General features: G+C 42.7%; 1 protein-coding gene across 2 annotated transcripts in view; it reads left to right on the top strand.

Moving 5' to 3' along the window:
- GRID2 (glutamate ionotropic receptor delta type subunit 2) overlaps nucleotides 1–16105 on the top strand; it is a gene marked incomplete at both ends in the record, with an annotated part of 552228 nt that extends 536123 nt beyond the window's left edge. For both annotated transcript variants that reach the window (XM_082050631.1, XM_082050630.1), the window contains 2 exons: nucleotides 11827–12067; nucleotides 15683–16105. In XM_082050631.1, the coding sequence (XP_081906757.1) occupies nucleotides 11827–12067; nucleotides 15683–16105 (664 nt within the window). The remainder of the gene's footprint in view (nucleotides 1–11826; nucleotides 12068–15682) is intronic.
- Nucleotides 16106–17484: the final 1379 nt, after the last annotated feature.

The following is a 17484-nucleotide window of genomic DNA, read 5'->3' as shown; positions in this document are numbered from 1 at the left end:
GCTCTCTCTTCTGCAGACTGGGATGCTGAGCCTTTCTAGCCTCAACAGCCTTAAAGTTTGATGGCATATTTTAATTTCTAAAATCAGCGTTACTTTTTGTCAAAACTTAGATTTTTGCCTAAAGGAAGAATGTCCAGGCTTGATTCATCATTTAATAGACTGTCTTCTCTGGTTTGGAGATGTATGTTGTAAAGTTATTCCAGTATAGAAAGAAGTAATTTATGTGTCAACATTATACAGACCTAATTTTAATTCCCAAAGTTTGAATCCAGATTTCTAGAACTGAGAGTCAAGCTTTGCAGTATCCCTTAGACAAAGTTCTTTTGCAGGAACACTTTCCATAACAATATTTATGAATCAAGACAGGAGAGTATATATAGCGCCTATTGGTTATTCATTGTATTTGAATGAGGATGTAGAAACTCTGAAAGGAATTACATTTTTGTAGAGGAAATGTATTTTTCCCTGGCAGCTCAGAATAAAAGATAGATTTGTACTTCGCGTTATTTTGCCTCCTCTTCAACCGAGTTGCAAATCAGGCTTTCCTATGTGAGAGCACAGGGCGGCTGGTCCCTGATGGAGAACTCAATGCGTATGGCTTGGCTATCACTTCTGAACCTTTAACACGGAGCCAGCTCGTCACCTGTGGGTGGGAACGTTCAGAACAACAGAAATAACTGTAATAGTAATAACAAATGTAATAACACCCACCCACAGGTAAAAACGTCGCGAGAAAGCTGTGATTGAAGGGCGGGGATCATGACGACGAGCAGCAAGAATTGCAAATATGACCATTCCGATTTTAACTGGCGTTCCACAGGCCACCGTGATGAGTAAGAAATATTGAATTAAAATTACAAAAAACTGAGCCAAACTGCCTTCTTGACAATGAGTAATGATATATGCCAAGCTCGGTGCTGAAAATACAATTTGGAGGGTTTGCTTTATATTTTCGGCACTATATTTTCAAGTATTTTTTTGAAAGCTCTGCTTGCATTGCTCAAATTTTGATTCACATTTGAGTGTCATTTTTCTGCACAAAGCGGATCAGTGACTGGCAACACTTGAATTAGTGGTGGCTTATGTAATGAACCATGAACAGTAAATCCTGCCTTCATTGTTGCCTTTGACTCTGTGCATTGTGAAGGATCATAATATTTAGTATGTGTCTTGACATTTGCGTGGAATATTTAGATTTCCTATTTATGTTGCACTATATATAGCATCGCAACTACTTTCCCAAGCAGTGCTTAGGATCAGAAATAAAACATAATGGTTTGTCCGTATCAAGAATGAATCGATGGCGGGTCACACGTTCTTACCAGAAAAGGAAATGTCCTTGTCATGGCTCATCTTCTGAACTTGAAGTGGATCCCTGGGTCCATGAAAATTCAGTGGAAAAAGACTTTGGGGCTGAACTCTTCTTGTTGTTTCTGCTATTTTGAAATGCAGTAGATGGAAGTTGTGAAGGGTTAGAAGTTCAGTGCGGTGTACAAGCTGCGCTCCTATTTAAAGTGTGTTCTTCATTAGAGTAACGGTATCTTATGAAAAAATGACGTTCCCATTAGAGGACAAAGCTGCTCTGTAATTAAGATAATGATTTTTTTCTGGCTCTTTCCAACAGAGAAGCGCTGTGCTGGGTATTTAATTTGGGTTTTTGCAAGAACTGGCTGGAAAGCAAAAATTCTGTTTCGTGGAGGTGGGGGGAATAAGAAGAAACTTAAGCTTCAGTATCTGTTTTTTGCAGAGGCTTACAGCTCTCCTTTATGCAGGCAGGTTCCTATATCTGATTTTCCTGCACCCTGCAGTAGCTTCCTAAACTAGAGATTTACTTGCAGGGATAAGTCTCTTATCGCCGTCTCTGGCGTAACTTCTCTACCTGATAATCCCTCTTACAAAGGAGTTCTGGCTCACAGTCCTTGCTGTGAACGGGGCAAACAGGGTAGGAGCCCAGTTTGCCTATGTTCTGCATGTAGATCTTTCTCTCTGAGAAGTTTGGCCATAATAGCCGGGTTGACCTGCAGCCTGACCAAACAGGGAGGGCTGAAAGAAAAAAGGAAAGAAAAATCTTCTTAGTTTATAGTTGCAATCCGAATTAGAAACTAGTCTGAAACAAAAACCTCCCCGGAATCGGCTTAGCCCTAAATATTTACATTGCGATCTCCATGGAAGGCTCCCTGTAGCATCGCTGTCCCCACAGTCAATCGCAGCCGTATCTCTTGCTGAAGTGGTGTTGGCTTTTTGTTAGTTTGGCGTTTTTTAACCAATTCTCAGAGGTGTTAGGCACATCTGTATTAAAAAAAATTGTATTTACAGAACTCTGGCAAATCCACTTTCATTCCATGCCGGCTAGAACAATATTCAAGGAAAACTTTACCCCGATGCTTGGGGATTAGCAGAATCCTAACTAAAACGGGTTTATGCAGTTGACCATAGTTACACGAATCTTAGAGCAACATGAGCGCCCTGCAAAAAGCCTCTGCTCCCGCTTTTTGCCGAGCATGGGAGGGATGAATGTGAGATGACCTGAGGTGTTTTGCTGTTTCCCCGCAGCCACAGGCAGCGTCCGGGAGGTCATAGAACCGTAGAATCATCTCAGTTGGAAGAGACCCTCAGGATCATCGAGTCCAACCATACCCCCACTCCAGCACTAACCCATGTCCCTAAGAACCTCGTCTAAGCACCTTTTAAACCCCTCCAGGGACCGTGACTCCAGCACTGCCCTGGGCAGCCTGTTCCAATGCCCCACAACCCTTTCCATGAAGAATTTTTTCCTGATATCCAATCTAAACCTCCCCTGGCATGCACTGCAATACAGATCCTTGGTCTCTCTCTTCAGTCAAGTGTTCCCTGGGAGAGAAGTGTCTGCATATATTTGCAATGTCTGTCCCAAATTAGGTGAAAGAAGCCCTGCATTTAAGGATCGCATGTGATGCAAGCTGCGAATGGTGCGGAGTTTCATGGGAAATGTGGTGCCAGGTTGGGCTGGTAAATGTTATGGCTTTGCTGGGAATGTCAGGAAGGGTCTTCCATCGCCCTCTTTTACCCCTGGCCACCAGTCCGCTCTAATCTAACAGAGAGAGCAGGGACCAGGTTCAGTCGCTGCTCACCTGAGGTCTGATCTTGCCCTGCCTGCCTCACAGTCTCTGCCTCAGCTTTATCCTCTGGAAAAGCAGAGTGATAATACTTGCTGTTAATGAAATACTTTTAAGATTAGGTACTTTTAGGGAATTAACATAGCACGTTCCTGAAATGTGTCTGAAGTTATGACAACTTGCTTATAGAAATTCTCCTGTGGGAAAGAAGAGACAAATATTTTGAAAGGCTTACAAGTTAATGTGATGATAAATGCCAGGATCTTATTTTTCAGACTGCTCTGTTTTACCTTCTTTCCGTTGCCTACGTGGGGGCCGTGTTCCAGCTCTGCTCCCAGCAGTTGCAGGCAGCTGGGGGAGAACTCCTGTGGCATTATTGATGGCAGATCTCAGTGAGAGGACAGTGATTTACTGCGTGTCATCATCTGCAGCTGTGAATTTGCAGCATGGCGATGGGGCTGTTCAGTGGAATCCTAATTTTCAGCCTGACACAGGGATAGAGACAGGTGAACTGGCTGGGCGACAATAAGAATCTGTTCATATCCTCCTTTGCCCTCCCACAAATAAACTTTCACTTTCTGGAAATGGGAAATTAGGGCTGAGAATATCCATGTTCCCATCTCTCCCGCCAGTCAGGAGAAGTCAGGATAGTCTTGATTCTTCCTCTAAACCTGGGAGACTTTATCTTTCTCCCTTTGTCTTATGTCTTCCCTCCAAAACCTACATTTTCCTGCAGCAGATCTTGCTGGGGAGACTCTCTGATGGGATCTGGTTGTCACCAAACGGGATCCCTTGTCCAGCTCTCAGATCTGTTGCCAGCAGGAGAAGGAGCTTATGTCTCTGCGCTGTCAAAAAGAAGCCACAGGATTTGACCTCGTGCCCTTGATCTTGAGAAATTGCATAACTGCAAGTGGGATTAATGATTTTGTAAGAGAAGTGGCACAATAACAGAGGGTAAGTGTGACTGTTGTCCAGTCTGACTATGAGGGAGTTTTGCTTCAAGGCACCCCTGTAATTGCAGATTCGGTTGGTCAAGCTGTAAAACACTTTTAGGATAGAAATTATGTATGCTGTTATTGGTGTGCAAGCTTATGTTTCGTGTTTTCTATTCCCCTGAGCGGAATGGAACATAATCTTCAGGTCAGTAATGAATAGACTGGGAGAATGGAGGGGAAGAAAACCCCACACCTTTCCAAAACCACAGAAACCTCACGAACACTGAGAAACAATTAAGGACTCTAAGACTGAAGAACTAAATACAGAAATTGTGTTGCTTACTTTTAAGAGCAGAATGTAAGAAAATGGCTTTGTTTAACCGTGTGCACCTTGCTAAACGAGATGCACAGTGAAAGAAGGTAGAATTCCTTGTGAAAATCACTGTATTTTCTTAGAAAATGACAACTGCTTTAAAATAATTCAGAAGCTTAAAAATAAAACTCAACCTGTACTATTTCTCTGCATTTAATTATTTAAACATTCAATTTAAAAATGAAAGTTACTCCTTGAAACTTCTCCTGTTTGCATTATTTCTAACTTATGCTTATGGATGTTTGCTGTTGAGTGTAATCATTGGACACTCCAGTATGAAATATTAGAAATATAGGGCGTAAGAAGGGTGTGTTCTACCTAGATGGCAAGAACTTATTCTGCTTACCTTTACTTTTTTATTTACTCCTCCTACTCCATGGGAAAGTCTCAGTTCTGACCTGGTTGGATGAGTTGCAAAGAAAAGTAGTTATTTCCTCCTGCTTCTGCCCATGTTGAGATTTATGCCTCAAGACTTAGGGATTCTGGTGGCTTTGCTGTGCATCCATTTTGCCTGACAAACTTGTTTTTGCATGGAACAGGCATCCCTCAAGTTTGTGTGAATAACATGGGCCTAGATTTGAGGAAAAAAAGAAGATACGAGGTGAAATTTAAAGCTTCAGATACTCCTGAAAGTCACGGTAGGTCTGGATTGCGCTGCCTTGTTCCAAAGCGCTGAAATAGAGGCCAAAAATAATACTATTATGCACCTGAACAGGTGTATCGCGATGCAGGAGGGACCAGAGGACGTGGTTAGGCGAGCTTTGGGAGATGAGGAGCCAGCCAAGCTCGCTGGCCGCAGCTCTTGAAAAACGGCAGCGTTACCGGCGAGATGCCTTTATTAACAGGATAAACACTCGGTCCTCCCGCAGATCGTTATCCGGACCGAACGGCACTCGGTTCGTACCGAGGCGCTTCTCTGCCATATGGGAATCTCCTGTAGCTGATCCGCCGATAAACACGGTGCTGCTCGAAAGAGCGCAGCCCCTTCAGGACACACGGCAGCAGAAGGTGGGCAATAAACCATCCATTATTATCTCTTGTAACCCCCGGTAGGGTTTCTTCACCCCTCCGTATCACGGGCAGTTCTGCAAGGGCAGCGAAAAGATGGTCTGTCTTCAAAATCTGTCGGTAAGCTGCAAGATTTCATGTAATACATATATATAATTTTTTTAAGGATGGTCAAATTCTCTCTTCATTGTTCTCTGTAGATTTGGCAGGGACTGTCATAATTTCCTAGGCAGAACCGCAGCAATTCCCCAGATAACCGCCGTACTGCCGTGTGTGTTCCAAGAGTGTTCATTAGTATGACTTGAGAAAGGCTTTAAAGAAGAAAAACTATTTGGGGGGCATCTCTAGAAATGGTTCTTCTGTGAAATGTTTTTCCTTAGGAGAACGAATCAAAGTAGCTACTTAAAGTTTGAAGCACTAATATATCGTGTAGGGTGCCTTCAATGTTTTCACTTTCAGTGTCCAAAGGATTGTTTGGAGCTCTCTCATCTCTGTTTAATATTAATCTATAAGGTTGGTTAGTGCAGTGTTCATGTTCAGAAGTACTTATTTCAAGCCCCAGTGTGTTTAGAACCCTGGATGGGAATAGATCTGGGAAGCTTTAATACTGTAACCAAGTACCCAGGAGATAAAAGCCTTGGAGATATTTTTAAATGTCATATTTCAGACACAAAGTATATTCCTGTGATTTGATCTTCAGACTCTGTATTTATCTGTCTAGCTTCTATCAACAACCCTGTTCACCCTGGAAATAGCTTTAAACTATTGATTTACGTTCTTTGTAATCCAAATGATGATATTTCTATCAACCTATGTAAATAATTCATTTAAACACTATCTAAAAACACTTCGAAGGCTTTGATTTTCATTTTTAAGGGCTTTGAAAAAAACACTGGACAAACAGTTTAAAAATCTGAGAGAATCATCAGCTATATGTTTTCTCATCTTTGCTTACGTAAATAGCAACTAAATGTCAAATATGCAAGTGCCACCTAAATGTCTTCCTTCAAAAATGAGTTGTTCTAGACTATCGGTTGACAGGACTTAATGAAACTGATGTGTCTCCTGTTTCTCAAATGTGGGTGTAGGTAGTTTGTACAAGAGTTCTGCCTGTTGTCAATTCATTGGAGCCCAACTTTGATATTAGCAGAGACCATATTGTCAAAGCTGTAATGACTGCTTGACTTTAATGGTAGCATAAGCATATGCAATATATATAAAAATTAAAGTCCACTGGTCACCACACCTCTTAAGATTAATCATGTTGGCAATTTGATTTCTCATGTCATTGCTTCTTAGCTGAAGCTGAGGCTTTCAGCGCTAGCTCAGGGTCGATGAACTCCTTGTTTATTTATCCTTCCCACAGGATATCAGCAGGATGGTCTAAACAGATTAAAGTTATTCCTTATGATCTGATTTATTTTTTAATATTTTAATATTTTTCCTTAAAAGAAACATTTAACTATTTCCTTGTGGTGTTTTCTTAATGAAAACTTTGGCGTTTAATTTATCACTTTGCATTCAAAAACTCTGCGAATGGAGTAGGTGAAACAGCAATTGACTCAAAGAAGTGCCCGTTGGCACCCCACTCAAAAGAGAAATAAAACCACAGACAAACTCAGACTAAAGTACTTTTTTCAAGGCTCAAGTTGTATGTTTGTCACCATCCTGCCTCCTGGTATAGGCAAAATGTCATTTATGACTGCATCTGGTGTGGCTTGCTTTGGGTTTATGGTAAGGAAAGCAAGAGGAGAATTATACCTCGGACATTCATAAGTATTGAATTTTTTATAAAGCTTAGTAACTGGCATTTCTCAAGTAATTTTCTAAAAGAGGACTGGAGTACAGGTAGTGCACGGGAACCAATATACCTTGAAAGGACATTTATTTGTTTTAATAAGGTTGGCAGCGTACCATGACTTGCCATAATGAATTAATTGGTTTACCATACCAGCAACGAGTTTAATGAACTCATGATGTTTATGCCACTGTCTGGAGATGTTCTCTTGTCATTTAGGATTTACAAATAGGTGCTAATACTTTCTTCGCTGCGTTCTCCTGAGCAGGAAAGATCTGCATGGTTAAGGGCCAGTTAAGCTCACCTCAACTTCTTCTGTATTAGAAGTAAGCAGAAATCTTGAATAAGCTGATTTTTGTCTTTATCTGGGTTTCCGAATTTATAGTGTTCAGCAAAACTATGTGGCTTGAATAAAACTATTACAGAGCCTACCTTATACAATTCCACCACAGTTATATATTAAATATAGTTAATACCTCATTTCTTACTGTAGATGCTGTTTCATTGAAGTTTAGCCTTTTGTATTTGAGAGTGGCCACATAAGTTTAACAGATTGGTGTAAAAAGAAGTTCACTACGTTGAGTGTAGCGATACTAATTTCTGGATTTCCAGTCTTCTGAAACTAATGGTTTATCGCTGAGCAGAACGGGCGGTCGGCTGCTTTCTCTCGTTTAATATTGTTTGGTGTGCAAATCCTTGACGCCGAGCATCGGTCTGGCTTTACTATGGCTTCTTCTGTCGTGTCTAGGAGGTGAGGTGCTTGTCCTTGTTTCTGTGCGCGGACTCCCTGGCGACAGCAGCGCGATGCTGAAGGGCAGAGCAGAAGGCGACCTTGCGAGGCACAAGTTAGTCGGGTTTAAATGTGCACGGAGTCCCTGCCAGCAAACGGGCTTTGCAGCTGGACCCAGGGGTGCTCTTTTTCTGGGCTAAGTGGTGGGAATGGGTGGACGGGGAGCGCGGATTCTTCTCATCTGGCAGCCCGAGCCGCGTTTGGCTGGCGTGAAAAATCCCCTCTCGCAGAGCTGGTGATTGGCAGCTCATTAAAACATTGGCCAAAAAGATAAAGAAACAACCCCACAACAGAAAACAGTCTCTTCGAAACCAACGTATTTGTTTACAGATACGAAGCCCTATAGTGGAAGGAAGGGCTGGAATAGCAATGATCTCTCTGTCTCTGCTCGTCTTGCAAGTTCTACCGTGGCCTCAGTACTCGGGAGCGGCCCCTGCACCGTTCCCCTATTTCACCCTGGCACAGCTACTTCTGCCCTACACCTTCCCACACCTCCTTCACCTCTGGGCCATGTTTTCCAACCGTCTGGTGCCCCTTTTAATTCTAAGCTTAAGTCTAGGGATGGCTAACTGGGTAGTACATCTGGTGCCGGGCAAGCAGCCAGTTCTGGAGAAACGCATTCCCATCAGCTCTTTAAACACTTCTAAGTTTTATTTCTGACCGTTCCTTCTCTCTTTATCCTGTGCGTTTTGGGCAAGACCTTGTGTAGGTGAATACAGATACATCCTTCACTCTTCATAAAGGTCCATGGCTGTAGTATGATGCAAACGTGATTTGTTGGGCAGCTGGGGAAGGACAATATTTGTTGGCATCAACGTCAAGGATTTGGGCATCAACATGTATCTACCACAATGCACCAACGGTAGGGTCAAAATAATGAAAGCTCAAGAGGTCTCAGCAAGACAGTGAGCTGCCAGGGCAGGAGATGGAAACAACCCAGAAGAGTGTCCTACTTGCTCTCTCCATCCTTATTCCCTGTTTCCCTCCCCATGGCTGGAAATGCCTCTTCCCCCATCCTCTCTGGCACGTAAGCTTGAGCTGGCCAAAAAACCTCTCTTGTCACAGATGTCTCAATTTTGTACCAGTTGTGACCCCTTGCTGTCATAGCAAACTGGGGTTTTTTGATCTGGGAGTATTTTGCCCGAGTCATTCCATTGCACTGCGAGCAGCAAAGGTGTAGTTACCGACTTGAGCCCAGCCCTGTTCTTATGGATTCAGTAGGATTTGTTCACATCACTGTCAGATTTGGAAACTGCAGGCGGTTTAGTTTTCTGTGCTTATATCCACTAGATGTCACTTGGCACCGTGAATTCAGGGACAAATTAAAGTGCATGCAGACGTTTTCTTTTGCGCAGCTTAATAACTTCATGTCATTGCCTTGAAAAACGTTACTATAACAGTTTGCCTGCTAGAGAAAAATATATTAAGACCCACACTCTATCCATAAGCAAGTTTTAAAGGTCGGGGTTTTTTCAGACAGATCAGATTATTTCAGGGTTCTTTTGTATCGTATTTCAAAACAGCAGGAGCCCCATGCACCCTACTTACTGCTTTCCACCGCTCTTACTACTGGTTTACGCATTGCTGTACTACTCCTTGCCAATGCCGCAGGCTCAAAGGCTGTCGAGGAAAAGTTCAGTTGGAATAATACGGGACTTGTGAGAAAAAGAACTTGCCGGAATTAGAGCATTTAGCGCATCATTATAATTCAGAGCATTTAGTTGGCGCATAATTATTTTAGTCACTTATTAAATTTGAAAAATCAAATCTCAAAGTGATTGTAGTGTCTGCCACCCGAGGGGTGTCTGATGAGGTTGTGTAGGGGCCCCCAGCAGGAACAAACCCCTATTTCTATGGAACGGGTGCCATCGTGTGGGCAAAAATAGGAAGTTTCATAGCTAGGAGCAGATTGGTGATGTCAAACCTTGATATGTTAACTGTTCTTTCGGTTCTGCAAACAGGTGAATTCGGAAACAAAGTGTTTATAAGTCTAACAGAAGCGGGTTCTCCCTTTTTCTCTGTATGAAGTTAATATAGTTAGATATTCATGCTCTTAATAATTTCTTTTGATATATATTTTATCTCTCAACATCTGTTTTCAGCTGCAGTTTCACAAGGCTTAATTATAAGCCTTCCCTTTCTCAAGCTTTTCCATGTAATGATACAATTACTATCCCTGGTTTCTGCTTCTTTTTTATGTTTTCCTTTAAATAATGGAACTTAGATGTTACACCCATAAAGAAAATTGCCAATAATTAGCAGGAGTACAATTAGGAATAAATCTCTGTTAAGGAACAAGCTGAAGTTCATTGTCTTTATGCAAATGCCTATTGTTGAAAAGATGTCTTGTGTAATCAGGAATTATACCGACAAGTGAAGAATCATTTAATTAATGAGAATAGGGCAATCATTTGGATGGTTCATTCTATTACTGGCTGAATAAAAGAAACAGAATAGCCCTGCATGGGGATTAGAGCTGCTGCTGGAAGAAATAAGCCCCACTATGTCGTTCTGTTACTGCCTCATGAAGATAGCACGGCAGTTCCTAAATATACAAACATACTTGCCAAAAGTTTGAGATTGGGCATTGAAAATTAATCTATTACACTACAAGAACTTATACGAAAGTGTTTTATTTATGCTGACGCTCAGGAAGCTTTGGGATGGGGCTTCCCCAAGCTGGCATTGGCTTTCAGGCAATTCAAAATATAGCGCAGGCAACTCTTCCCATTTCAATGCAGCGTAGTCTCTGGTAGCGACATCCCAGAGCTCTGCTGATTTGTGTGCACTTGGATTTTCTTGCATGCTGTGTCAAATGATTACACGAGTAATTGTTTTCCTTCCAACGCTAAAATGAAAAACAAATTTATTACATGAAAGCAAACATTCCCCCCGTTTTACTCTTTTTAAGTGTAATCATTGCATTGTTTTATTTGGGTAGCCAGATGCGCCCAGCTGCGACTCTGAGTCACTTCTGGCTGCTTGTGAAAAAACACTCTCCTCGGGAATTTATTGAGATGAACCAAGGAACCAAATATGAAAATCTGCTTCCAAACAAAACTCTCATTTCTCAAACTACTCATCCCGCAGGAAGTCTGGCAAAATAGTCCATCTTGGGCAGTGTGCTGGGTACGTGGGTGCAAGGACTATTTAATTCCGCAGCAAAGAACCACCCATGGAAACCATTTGCCAGCAGGTCCCAATTGAGCAAGATCAGTTTAGGTCGCCACTGGCTGCGACTAATTGGGTTCTGCTCTCTCTCCAAAGGAGCAGGCAGGTAACCTAGCAAAGGTGAGCTTACAATAAGGTAACCTGCGCTACAACTGAAGTGTATTTACCTTTTTTGTTGTTTAAATTGAAATGTTTCTTTTCGGAGAAGTTTCTTCTCAAATTTAAATGGAACCTCCTGTGTTCCGGTTTATACCCATTGCCCCTTGTCTTATTAGCGGTTGTCACAGAGAAGAGCCTGGTTCCATTTTCCAGTGATTAAAGTGCAAAATACGTGTTGTCAAATATCTAATGTGCTGCAAAAGTCAATTGACATAGTCCATAGTGAAAGCCACTTAAGGAAATATGGTCTATTAAGTAAAGCATTTTCATTAAGGGTCTTAAAAGACAGAAAGAGACTTGTGTGTGCCGCCTTCTAGACAAAGTGGAGTGTAGATATCCATATGCTCAGCCTTACAGACAACCCATATTCGAGATTTCTGGCTAAATCAGGGTTTTGTGGATTTCTGGGACATATGGGAAGGCTGGAAGCAGTCGGGTTCCATCCTCACGCCCTTGGGTGCCACCTCCGTAACCCCTGACTCTATGTTCTCCCCCAGGATTCTGGAGCTGCAGCAGAACGGCGACATGGACATCCTGAAGCACAAGTGGTGGCCCAAGAACGGTCAGTGCGATCTCTACTCGTCCGTGGACACCAAACAGAAAGGAGGCGCCCTGGACATAAAAAGCTTTGCAGGCGTTTTCTGCATCCTCGCCGCTGGGATTGTCCTGTCCTGTTTCATTGCAATGTTGGAAACGTGGTGGAATAAAAGGAAAGGCTCCCGGGTTCCGTCAAAAGAGGTATTAGACCCTCCGTTTCTCCTGGGGAATTTTCATGCACCCTAAAAGTTGCTGCCTTGAATTTAGAGCATTAGAGAGGGTGGGGAAGCAAATTCAGAGACGTTTCCTTAGATTTCCTGATTTTTTGCAGGTAAATGTTGTTCCTCGAGATCTCTTTAGCTATTCCTTCTAAAAAAAGCTTGAATGAAAAAAAATATATATTGATGATGTATAAATATGCAACTATTCTGAGTAAAACACAACTGTTACTTGTAGAATAGTACATGATTAATACATCAATATTTAGTTCATTATTCCCATTGGGGAGAGCTAATTCTCACCAGTAAATTCAAAGTTTCTCGGCTTCTTCTTGAAAAATGTTTCCCCGAAGCTCAGTGGCTGAATCTTTCAAAATAGATTTGCGAAGTTTGGCCCTTTAATTAGCACGAAGCTTCTTGCAGAAGTTTGTCCCCATTTTCAGAACCGTTAACCTCTCGAGACTTCCATGAACTTCAGCTCTCAGTGCTTAATCTGAAGTCCAGGGAACCAAGAGTCCAGTAGAGTTTTCAGATTCAGGACGGAAAATACCAGAAGAACATTAGGAAAACAGAAGTCATTAAAATGTACTTGGCAGCAATGCCCAAAGCTGGACCTAAAGATGAACTTGAATGTAGCACTATCAATTATACCTTTTCTATGTGTGTAGTTGGACACATCTGTGTAACTTGTGGGGTGTTGCTGTTAATCTGTGTGCAGCGGGTTCACCTTCTCTGCAGTTTCTCCATTGTGTTTATTCCTGCTAATCTAATGCTGTGTAATCAGGCAGGATTAATTACACTACCTAATTAAACAGCATTGGCACTGATGTTAGAATACGTTTCATCTTTTCTTGCCTGTTTTCATTCCCAAGCTTTTTCTTTTTGCTCAAGATCTGGACCAGACCATTATGGAAAAAAAAATAATCTAGTCTTTAAATTGAGTTTCTGAGGAACCGAAACAGTAGCGATTCAATTGGTACCTTATTTTGAAAACCTAAAATTTACTCGATTGTTTACCGAAACTTTCAGAACTTCATGCTTCATATATATCTTCTGTTAAACATAAAGATAAATAACAAAGGAAAAACAAAACAACAACACGGATATTTTATATCGCTCTAAATAAATTTTGTACTTCAGTTTTCAAATGCAGAGAAATTTGAGTGTATCCTTTCCACAAATGGTATAATTTGGCCTCCTTGATCTTTGTTCCATGATCATTAGCTTAGCCTTTAAAACTGATTTGAAAAGCTTGGCTCAAAAGCGAGTTTGACGTGGGCGTGTGTGCTGAATGTCCCCGCTCTGCTGGACGTGGGGGCCATTCAGCAAAGAAATCCATCTGAACTAACTCTCTTAAAATTCATTTTAGCTTCCATGAAACCCATTGGCTCTTCCAGGCCACTAGTCCAGAGGCGGGGGTCAGATTGGGCCAGTTTGTGGCATTTATGCTGAAAAAATAATTGTCTTGTGGTTACGAAGATAACATTTCGGTAACGTGCCAGAAGTGACCCGTTCAATGCTGTCTGCCCGAGGCTGCAAACAGCCTTAAACTTCTCTGAGAGAAGTACGAACCGCCCCAGTAATCTCAATGGGATGTTGACTCTGAAGCCTGATGATAATTTAAGTGTGAAAACTGCTGAATGTTTCACTACTGGTCTCACACAAGAGAGAAGAGGAAAGCTCATGTTATGGAGAGATGCACGATCTTCCCGTGAGTGGGTCTTGTTTTGGTGTATGGATTGGGTGGAGATCGGGTTGTGGGCTAAGCATGGGACAATATCACCACTTATATATCTCCACTGGGCTGACCCTGGCCCCAAATGCATCTCTGTAAGTGAAGAAAGAGGAATATTTCGAGCAACTTATAGAGGCTCAAAAGCCATGAAATTCCAATGGTTTGAATTCCAAACGTTTGAAGCTACAAAGCGTTTGCGTGTTTTTAAACACAAATCCAAACAAAACGGTAAAACAAACAAAACCCAAAGCTCAACAAAGGAAGGAGAATATGTAGAACTGTCCCTCAGAGACATAGTCATGGCTCGCGGGTGCTAACAGAGCCTCTGTGCACTTCTTTACCTCCTGATGTGGCCCCAGGTCTCCCGCACCCTCCCCAGTTTTTAGGAGAGCGCGCCCGGTGAATGCGTTTGGCTTTGGTGTCGCCCTGTGGTTGTTACGTGCATCCGTGTCTGTGTCCACGCGTAAAGAAACTATAGACCAGAAGCCAGGTCCGAGCTGCGCTGCGCTTTTCCCCCTCCCGCCATGAGCTCAAACCAAAGCCCCTGTGGTCAGTCCCCGGGAGGTCCCCGCCGCCCCATTGCCTGCCCCTTTTCCCCCGGTTTGTCTCCCTGTCCTAAAAGAGGGTGAAACTCTTTTGCTCTGTGTCCCACGCGGCACCAGTGCGGATATTTTGGTGACCCATTTTGCTAAGTGGGTGAACTCCTGCAGTTTGGTCCAGGTGTGGACTTTTTCGGACTGCTTGACCTCATTCCTAAACACACAGGAGGGGTCTCGAGGCCGTTTGGTTTACTAGGAGTTTTGCCATTGATTCAGGGAGCTCTGGATCAAGCCAGTCATTGAGTTGCAGTGATTGAGGCTGGAAGTTGTCATCTATCGGCTGCCTAATTATCCTCTGTGAGGTCCTAGAGTGAGAGATATTTCTAGTGGCCTGGAAGAGCCAGTAGATTTCACAGAGATTAAGGTAAATTTTAAGGTTAGTTGAAATCGATTTTTGTTCTGAATGAGCCGTGCTCCCCAGACTGAGGGAATACCCCTGGACGTGTGTACTCAATGCTGCTTTGAATTAAGCTTTGCAGTTCAATTGTAACAAACAAGCCTGTTTAACTGAGTTCTCTAGGAGGAGAGATGTAAGAAGGAAAAGGGACAGAGGTAAGAGGAGGGACGATATATTATGATAAATACCCCAGGCCTCCTCCTCTTCTCAGCCACAAGAGTGTAATTCCATCAGAATCTATGGAATTGCTGCTTTGTAGGTGAGAATGAATTCGTCTTTTGGCATTGTAGCGTAAAATCGCCTGGCGGACTTCTGTCTGTGTGATGTCAGAGAGTCACCAGCGCTCGGATTTTTGCCTGTAAGTTCAGCTTTTCTATGCTGCAACTTATGTTATAGAGGCAAAAAGTAACTTGAGATGTTCTTAGCCCTCCCTTAAGCCCTGAGAGGATGACCGAGACGGGCAACCTGATTGCTCAGAGCCTCCCATGTTGACCTTCAAACTTAATCCTCGTTGCAGAGTTGAAGAACTGGCATCATCCCAGGCCGTTGAGACGATGCTTTGCTGTTACTCAGCTGTCGCTAGTCCAGCCCGCCTAGCTCTGAGCCTGGCTTTTCCTGATGGAAACCTACGGGCAGCGCTCGGAATTGTTATTGTACAGATCCGGGGTTTGGAGGTGGCTGTGGTGTGAGGGTTGGCTGAGCCCACCCAGCCCCGGGCGGTGGGGATGTTTGTCGGTGATGTTCAGAGATGTCGTCAGCCAACAGTGGTTAACCGTGCGTTGTGCACCGGCCTCCTCGCACCGTGAAGCTTCCACCCAGCCCAAACGGCGATGGTGAGTGGTGCCTCTTGTTTTTCTCCTTCCCCAGGACGACAAGGAGATCGACCTGGAGCATCTCCACAGGCGCGTCAACAGCCTCTGCACAGACGACGAGAGCCCCCATAAACAGTTCTCCACCTCGTCCATCGACCTGACCCCGCTGGACATTGACACTTTGCCCACGCGTCAGGCGCTGGAGCAAATCAGTGACTTCAGGAACACTCACATCACCACAACCACCTTCATACCCGAGCAGATCCAGACTCTGAGCCGCACGCTGTCCGCTAAAGCCGCCTCGGGTTTCTCCTTCGGCAGCGTCCCCGAGCACCGGACTGGCCCTTTCAGGCACCGGGCACCCAACGGCGGCTTTTTTAGAAGCCCCATCAAAACCATGTCATCCATCCCTTACCAGCCGACGCCGACCCTGGGGCTGAATATCGGTAGCGACCCCGACCGAGGCACCTCCATCTGAGCATCAGACCAACGTCCTTCGCCGTTCCTTTTCCAGGACTCCCTTTGCAAGGAGCAGCTGTGATGTTGTGGGACTAACAATGGATGTAACCTTTTTGCGTTTCCTTATTCTTTTGTTTTCGAGGGTTGTTTTTTTTTTTTTTTAATTTGTTTGGGGGTTATTTTCTGTTCATTTTATTTTCCTTTTTAAATTTTATTTAAGAATCGAGATTGTTAGTAACAACTCTTCCTCCTCTTCTCTTCCTCGGTCTGGTCTCCTCTTTCTCTCCTTATTCTCTTTACTACTTGAATCACTTTGATTTATCACCACGTTAGGTTTTGGTTACTTCAGGCTTTTCATATACTTTAAGTATAGGAAATGTGCAGCGATTCACGCATAGGAAAACCCTGAGGATTACTTTACGAAAGGGCATTCGCTCCTCCTCCCCCACCGCCTTTTTTACTATAATTGCAATAACTTATATCCTTTTCTTTTATTCTGCTGCCTCCAGTCAGCGCTCCACTGCTGTGTGTCCTTTTAACTGTGGACCAAAGGCAAACCCTGCAGTTTAAAACAAATGAAAAATAATTCAAAAAAAAAGGCAAAAAGACTTTAAAAAAAGAAAAAAAAAATCAAAACAAATGAAGGTAAAAGACCCCGTAATATGAGAATGCAATTTTGTAGAATTAAAAAAAGCCATTACTATGCCAGTAAAGACTACAGTTAAATCTACTTTTGCACTGCAACAGTGCATATGACCTTTATGTGATTGTACAGTGTTAAAAGGTTTTCTTATGTACAGTAAACTGTATCATATGGCAGAAGCCTCTGTTGTGTTAAATAAATTAGTATCTCATACATATATATATACATATATACACACAGGTATGTGTATATATATATACATGTATATATAGCTATAAAATGGCAGCTGTTGCTATTGCAATTCATTTAATAAAGCTTTAGTACAAATGTGTTGTATACAGGAAAGATGTACAGTGCAGGGGGTCTTTTCGTTTAGAAAAGACAGGTGGCTTTAATGTTATTCCGACTTGCATCGTTTGCCAACAGAGCATATTTTATACTTTTTTATGAGGGCATCTGGGGCAATTTAACCTTCGTACCTGGATGCAACTCCTTTGGTTAGGTTTTGCATTGGCTATTGAGCATTCTAGAATATAAGGCTAACCTTGATAATCGTAATGAATTAGACAAATGGAACTCTCTCTTAGGTACACCACGTTCTAATATAGCTTTAGAGGAGTTTAAACATAGATCAAAGGTTAATAAATTATTTTCCAAATCAATGCAGTTGATCGATACAATAACGGTGTTAGCGGAGGAAAAAGAATAAAGCCCTCAAGAAATACAGATGTGGCCTTAATTATAATCACGTATTG

Source organism: Streptopelia decaocto (genome assembly GCF_964273445.1).
Source record: "Streptopelia decaocto genome assembly, chromosome: 4".
NCBI lineage: Eukaryota > Metazoa > Chordata > Aves > Columbiformes > Columbidae > Streptopelia > Streptopelia decaocto.
Note: the sequence above shows the minus strand (reverse complement) of the source record. Positions and strands in the feature narration are given on the sequence as shown.